This window comes from Gymnoscopelus braueri, assembly GCF_963280865.1.
Source record: "Gymnoscopelus braueri genome assembly, chromosome: 12".
Lineage (NCBI taxonomy): Eukaryota > Metazoa > Chordata > Actinopteri > Myctophiformes > Myctophidae > Gymnoscopelus > Gymnoscopelus braueri.
This window is the reverse complement of record NC_137614.1, coordinates 15,087,228-15,094,727: the sequence shown is the minus strand read 5'-3', so window position 1 is coordinate 15,094,727 and position 7,500 is coordinate 15,087,228. Positions and strand designations below refer to the sequence as shown.

General features: G+C 40.9%; 1 protein-coding gene across 4 annotated transcripts in view; it reads right to left on the bottom strand.

Moving 5' to 3' along the window:
- cpne5a (copine Va) overlaps positions 1-7,500 on the bottom strand; it is a gene marked incomplete at its 5' end in the record, with an annotated part of 91,920 nt that overhangs the window by 10,511 nt on the left and 73,909 nt on the right. For all 4 annotated transcript variants that reach the window (XM_080444602.1, XM_080444599.1, XM_080444601.1 and 1 more), the window contains 3 exons: positions 711-838; positions 1,487-1,668; positions 2,154-2,200. In XM_080444602.1, coding sequence (XP_080300728.1) covers positions 711-838; positions 1,487-1,668; positions 2,154-2,200 — 357 coding nt within the window. The remainder of the gene's footprint in view (positions 1-710; positions 839-1,486; positions 1,669-2,153; positions 2,201-7,500) is intronic.

Genomic DNA, 7,500 nt, shown 5'->3' with positions numbered 1-7,500 from the left:
CCAATCAAACAAAGCTAAGGGACACTGTACCGGAACAGGAAATGATATGCCACCTTCTGGAAACCAGGGACTGCATTTATGCACAGAGACGATTGTGGTAGACTACATCCTTGTGCAACTGTCTTCATCTAATGGAAGTGAAATTATGTACGTTAAGCAAAAGCAAGTTAAATCTTTTACGCTGCATTGACACTGCCTATTTACCCTGAGCTAATTTTGTCAAATCTTACTATTTGTGATGTCAGCAAGCTTACAGCAGTGAAAAGCATGGCAAGAACCACTTATAGTAATAAGTGACTCATCGGTTGAATGGTGTCTGATCAACACACGGATGAAAAGCATCGTAGTTTACTGCCTGATTTTTAATCACCCCATCGGCATCCTCTGTCCCACTCCAAACCAGACATGGAGGTTGTTATTCCACTCAATGTCAAAACGCCACAGTATTGTAGCACCTACTGTAGATTGGAAAATGTCCGGTGCCATAAATGTCTGACCAGTTACATTCATCTCAGCCAGACAGCTGATTGTTTACCTTCCCTTCATTAGCTCTGCTAAATTGACAGAGCAACCATCACTCACTGTTGTAATTCCGCTAATAGCTTGTCTACTCACTGAAGGTTGTCCTTAGGATTGACTTTGCAGCCAAGAATGGAGAGAGAACATGGAGGAAAGCGCTAGGATGCAGTGTGATAGCCAGATAGGTATACCTTGCTACGTGGTTAACAACTGGAGCGAAGTTGGTCGGTCCATACAGTTGAACAGTCTTAAGGCTTTGGTGGTAAGCTTCCAGAATACCCTCCATTCCATTGCAGTACGGGTTCTCAATGTTGCCGTTCTATGAAAAAAATGTAATCAAGACGTGAAAACCAATTTAATAAAATGATGATTTGGTTACATGCAACATATCAAGCTACAACAACTATTTTAACTTAGGTTTAAACCCATTTACAAGTTATAGGGAATAGAGGATAGAAATTATCTTACAATATTAGTCTTAATGCTAATGTACATTTTCATGGAAACACGGAAAGATGGAGACAATACCCTGTAGATATGCCCCTCATTAAGTGTACTGTACAGCAGCCAGAGGACATTAGCTTTCTGAGAGAAGCCAAATTAATTTATGAATCTGTCAGGCTTACAGACCTTAATTCACTATAAAAAGGCAAATGAAATTCAAAATTATTGAATATTCAAATTATGCATATCTAAGGTGCACCATCATTCACCCAAAAAGATATAGATGCATCCATGACATCGATGCACATCGATGCACATGACCACCGTCTTACCCGCACATCGGAATAAACATTAAAAGCATAAAACAAGCCACATGCAAATGGAAAACTCCACTGGGAATGCATAAAATATTCATGCAAATTCAGCCTCACTTCACTGAAAAGTCTAAGCTGCGTAATCAGGCCTTGACTGTTTGATGAGGGATTCTAACAGCCGATCAAGCAGCCCCAGAGGTGATAGTTACCAGAGGGAATTCATGGGAGACCCTCCCATCAGGAGGAAGCTTAGCTCCAAAGCCCAGGGCGGGAAACATCTTATCACTGTCATAGTCCTGGATGATCTCTCCCACGGCCTTCAGGGCCATAGCGTAGGCATTCATCTGGTAGGGGTTCATGTAGTGGAGTGAAGTGGATTGGGATGGATTGCCTTTCAAGACAGGAAGAGTCGGTCAGTAAAGCACAGCATTAGGTTAAACCGGCAGCTAAAAAAAATACTTTACTATGCTGTAAAAGTGGAGACGTTGGTTATAAATGAACAAGTTTGTTCCAAAGTCGAGCGATCCTTACAGTAAAGGCACGGTCAACTTTTGTCTTCAGCTCAGAAACAACCAGCAGTAAAGGGTTAATAACTCAAAGGTGTAATTAGGGGCTAGGCCATAAAGTGCCTTATAATCGATAGGTAAAATAAAACAGACAGGCAAACAGTACGTTGTACAAAGTGTAACGGTTTAAGTATTTTGGGAATACCATTCATTCTCAGTATGCCCTTTTGTACAACACAAATCCATAACTCACACTGTAAAGATAATATCCAGCAAGAAAGACCCCATAAATCCTGATTTCGGGTCATGGAAAATGGCATAGTCATACATCAGCCTACAAATTATGTTATTTAGACTTTAGAGAACTCACCATTCGATGCAGTGAAATCAATGGCCACTGTAAAGTGTATCTGGGTGCTGAAATGGACAGATATGGAAAAGGATGCTGGTTAGCAGGAATTCAAAACTCACAATAAATTCACAGCGAACTGTTGGCCCCATAAGGAAGGCTGGCTGTCTCCTACTTCACTAACTCCCACACTTTCTCCATCTCTCAAGGACTCCCATAGAGTTTCCGTAACATTTAAGTACTTTGGCTTAGAGGCCTAATCCTGTCCATCTGTCCAGAGGAGTGGTGCAATTACCCAGGTCTCACTCTGCTTTCTGCCTGAGCTCTCACCTGGGAAGCAACATGGCTCAGTCAACTGTGGAGTCTCAAACATTTTTATTTTTTCATCTGCTTCCACCGATGCAATGGAAATGGGTTCAAGATCATGTCAAGCTAGCCAACTCATTTCCACTTGTAGGAATAGCCAGAGATACGGTGTCTGCCTAGACATGCTTGACTAAACTGAATTAAAAATGAATAAATCCTGAGACTTTCATTGAAGTGATGGATGCCAAATATCAGGACTAAAATATCCACTATCATACTTAAAATCATTTCCCAAGTACGTTAAATGTAGTCATCTTTCCTGGTTAATGCTGAGATACACAATAACACACATTGTGTGTTATTGTGTATCAAGGACATACAAGGACTTAAGCTTAATTTACACTCCCACTGAAAATAGCTATTTTTTTTTTTACATAGTACAGTGGAAAAAGACAACACCAATCAACTTTGATTGATTGCTGTCAACTTTGAAACCTTTGAAAGCCAAATCAGAATATGATTTGCTGTTAACAACATAAAATATGTAGCATATAAAAGTAAAGTGATTAAGGAGAGTTCTTGACAAAAGTACCTGATCACAGAAACAAAGTTTAGGTATTTTAAAAGGTTTTACCGATAGTAAAATTGCTTTGCACTTTGCACACAAGGCAAACCGATGCAGTAGTTTACTAAATGGCTTTACTAAACACATAATGACTTGAGGGATTTGGGTTCAACAAAATCGATACATAAGGCAGTTAAGGGAGCATTGTCTTTCTGCTTAACACGTATGAGCATAATACTGAATACTGAGCAACATCTTCATCACTGCTGTAATTGCCACCATTACAACAACAACATCATCATCATCATCATCATCATCATCATCATCATCATCCTCCTCATCTCCACTCTGATTCAGTCAATATATTATTAGGCTACAGTATATCAATGGAGTGAATCAATGGAGATTTCAGGGATCTCCACTCAGCACATGCACTGTTTCATCAAGCAAGCAGCATCACAAAGGGCTGACCAAACACCTTCAGACATATTTTATTCATGAGTACAGTGATTGTGAGAGCCAAGACCTTGAAAAGAAACTAAACACAATCTAACGACAGTACACTGCGCTACGATTTGCCTCGCCTGCTCCCCAAGATAGACAGACCGACAGAGGAGGCAGTGGGAAGCCGAGATCAAAGTGTGTGCTAGTTCGTTGTGATTAACGCTGATTGCCTCTCCTGACTCCTGGTCCATTCAGAAATGCCGCCCAGCATTGTATCACAGATAATAATGCATTTCTCCTGGGGAGACTCTGACCCTGCCTCATTAATCAGCATTGAGTTGGACTGCTTGGCTGACAATGGAGAATTGTTGAGATGGCACGCTGCCTTTATTTGAATGTCTCGGTTTGATTTCTGCGGTTAGCTCCGGCTGTGTGCACATTTTATTGAAAAAAAAAAAAAAAAAAGCAAGGCGATGCATCAGAATTAAGGTAAACTGTCAGTCATACTGCCATTTAGCTCTTCAAAGCAATTCAGCCCTGTAGCTATAGGCAGATGAAGCCCCCACAACAAAACCTGTCATTTTCATCTGCAGTGTGATGCCATCCACTCTAACTCTAACCTCAAGCACTATACTGGTTACTGGACCATATTAAACTCCATTCGTTCTGGAGTAACCTCTGCACTGTATATCATGCATTTTGGGAGAACCTCTATTCCCTTAACATACAGTGCAAGCGTTATTAATTAATTCTATTATCTCATTGCTTCAATCTCTTTCATTTTATTACATCAAGTTTTTTAGAGCATTTCCTTGGTGAACAAACAGTCTGGGAAATCAGGTCTCATTGGAGCCTCTTGCTATTAGAGCAAAGTGCAGTGAAACATACAGGTCAACATACACTCACCGCCCTTTGGGGATCAGTACTGGCCTGTCTGTCTGTGGCCACTGGCCAAGGGTAGGAATAATTACTGTACTTCTCTCAATTTGATAAGGAGTGTTCAGTTAAAAAACATTTAATGATTCATTCGTGAACTTACTTAAAACATACTTTTTCTGCATGGATCTACCAAGTGGATTTTACCTGTGAAAGGTTAGGTAAACCTGTGATGTGACAATAAAGTTGATTCTGATTTTGAACTTGTTTCTCTTCGCTTGTGACAGGATGGGGATTTGCACAACAACTGTTGGAAGTAGAAAAATCAACAATGACTGCTTTGTAGTTTTCTGTTTCGCATGCGAACAGCCATAAACACTTTAAGGCATATTATCCACTTTTCTTCACGATTCCTTTTGCCTAGAATTGGGAAACTGTCTTTCAGTTATCCTTTATCATATATCACTTCCCAGAGTGATTTTGTGTTTCATCTAGAACTGAAAGCTCAGCTTTTTCATATCGTTTGTTGAGTTACTGGAAAAGTCTGACAGCAACAAATGGCTTCTATGTACTGTATCTGGGTTCTACTGTACATCTTCAACAGCAGGCAGACCACACAATTCCAGATGTTGCCCTATTCAGTCTGTTTGCTTGACATGTACCCCATTCTCTGTTCGCATGCAACGTGATATGAATGACAGAAAGCTGAACCAAGTATGAAGTAAGAGCAAAATGGCTGCCATATGGCACGCCAATGGTGCATCACATCAGGATTATTGTGATTAATCATTTAATTACCGTTAGCTTGCATTGACAAAAAGCATATGCAAAAAATATTTCTTCACTAAAGTGAAGTGGAACAAAATTCAAATGTCTAGGCGGGCAAGGCTGACACAAACTTTGGCTTCAGGTCAAAGTAGACCTTCTTTTTTACACAATAACAGAATTAGAATTGTGACCATAAGGTCCAAATTCAATTTCTCCCAGAGCAAGCAGGCAGGCTCTATTGGCTCAGTGTTAAACATTTCAGCAATGGCGCAGGAGACCAGGGTTCAAATTCAGGGCAAAGCAGGAAAGTTACATAGTACAGCTTTATTATACTGTAGCTACTGTACATCTCTATCCTGTAAAAACAGCAGACTGCTGGGACAATACCACACCAATCACTTCCTCACATTACAGTAGTGTGGTGTATTATGAAGCTATTAAACCTTAATCATTACCCATGGGTGATCTCATTGAAGATTTAATTTAAAAAGAAACATTTTAATATGGTTCTTTGATGAAAAATAATATAAATCTTGCATTAGGCTCTCAGAATGGAACAGTATGGGCAGCTTTGAGACCTTTAGTAACCTCTATTATAATTCCCCCTACCACTTGAACATTAACGGGGAAAAAAAACCTTTCACTCTGAGAACCGTTAGGTCGTATCCTTTTGAAGAGGGGATAAAGGAAATCACTCATTTCCCCTCCAGTGGGAAAAAAGACAGTCATCTAAAATTCAACACAGATATCACTCGTTGCAAAATGAATGGTGGTAGGGCAAACACACATGCAATTGGAAGAAATCAATATAGCATCAATATTTAACCACTTAAACCCCTTATGGGTAACTGGAGTCCCTCAGGGCTCAATACTAGGAACCAACTAGACACTGTCACTTACGAAGAAGAAAGAAAAAATCTACCTCTCCCCCTTTCTAAATAGAAGCTTTGGTGAGTATAGAGCAGTGGTTCTTAAACCGGGGTCCGGGGACCCCCAGAGGTCCCCAGCAAAATGAGTAACAATTGAACCACTTCAACTTCCTGTTCCTTGCACAAAACCCTTTTCAAATGGTGGTCCGCGGGATAAATACAAATCAATTTGGGGGTCCTTGACATGAAAATGTTTGAGAGCCACTAGTTTACAGAACAGACCTGGTATTGTAGGTAGGTGTCCTCAGGAATCAGGGATGCGAAGAAACACAACCATTGCTCATGCAATAAGCAGGGTTCAAGTAATCAATACTTTTGTGATCTTCACTGCATGTCAATCCACCCATCACTTTGTCTGATCTTTCCTGTCTTTTTCCACTGTGTGTACAAGACATACAGTATCATTGCCATCGGGAAAAAAACGTTTCTCCACGATTTATCCAGCTTTTCATGTTTTTTTATGTATTAATGCTCTACTTTGTAGTACAAAAGTGTCGATAGCCGATCTACAAGTTCACAACGCGTCGCACCAGCTATTTCCATTATTTCGAAAGTCGTTACGTTTGTTTTGAGTTTTATAAATATTGAAACCAAATAAACAGTATGTGACTAAATAGTAATAACTATATTGGATGGATCCACTGAAACACAGGTTATTTTTTCCATATCCTATGAAATAACGAGATATGCAAGGTTTCCCCCCACAGTGACGATGACAGCGCATGTTGTTCCAAGAAGAGTTTCGGATTAAAGCTGCGTGCATGCGTGCGTGCGTGTGTGCGTGTGCGTGTGCGTGTACATTCGTGCAGGCCAGAGGGACCACCAGAACAGATCTGGGACACAGAGTGAAAGCTGAAATTCTGGGCAGCCACTGATCCACAGAGACAGGTTGGCCGCCTTTAATTAAGCACTGCGATGCTCTTCATATTTTATCACCGTCATTCATATTCATCACAGTGTGGCTGGAGCCACAGAGTAGGCTGTCCTCCTTTGGGGACAGGCTGTAGTCACGTATGGAAAATTCCAGTCCACTTAAAAGTAAATGGAATTCTTAACACTGGAGAGTGTGGGGGTCTCTTGAGTACAGAAGGACTGCTACAGGCATTGAGTGGACACGGGAGACAGTCAGAGAGAGAGAGAGAGAGAGAGAGGAGAGAGAGAGAGAGAGAGAGAGAGAGAGAGAGAGAGAGAGACAGATCGACAGACAGATCGAGTGAGTGAGTGAGTGAGTGAGTGAGTGAGTGAGTGAGTGAGTGAGTGAGTGAGTGAGTGAGTGAGTGAGTCAGACAGACAGACAGACAGACAGACAGACAGACAGACAGACAGACAGACAGACAGACAGACAGACAGAGAAGAGAGAAGGACAGAAGGAGCTATAGTGATGGATCTCAATGCACAGTAATCTGGGTTTTGTATTGAGGTTGAGCAGTAGTGTTGGCTCTCTGGTTTAAATACCTCAGTGCTTCTGTATTCAGCTCAA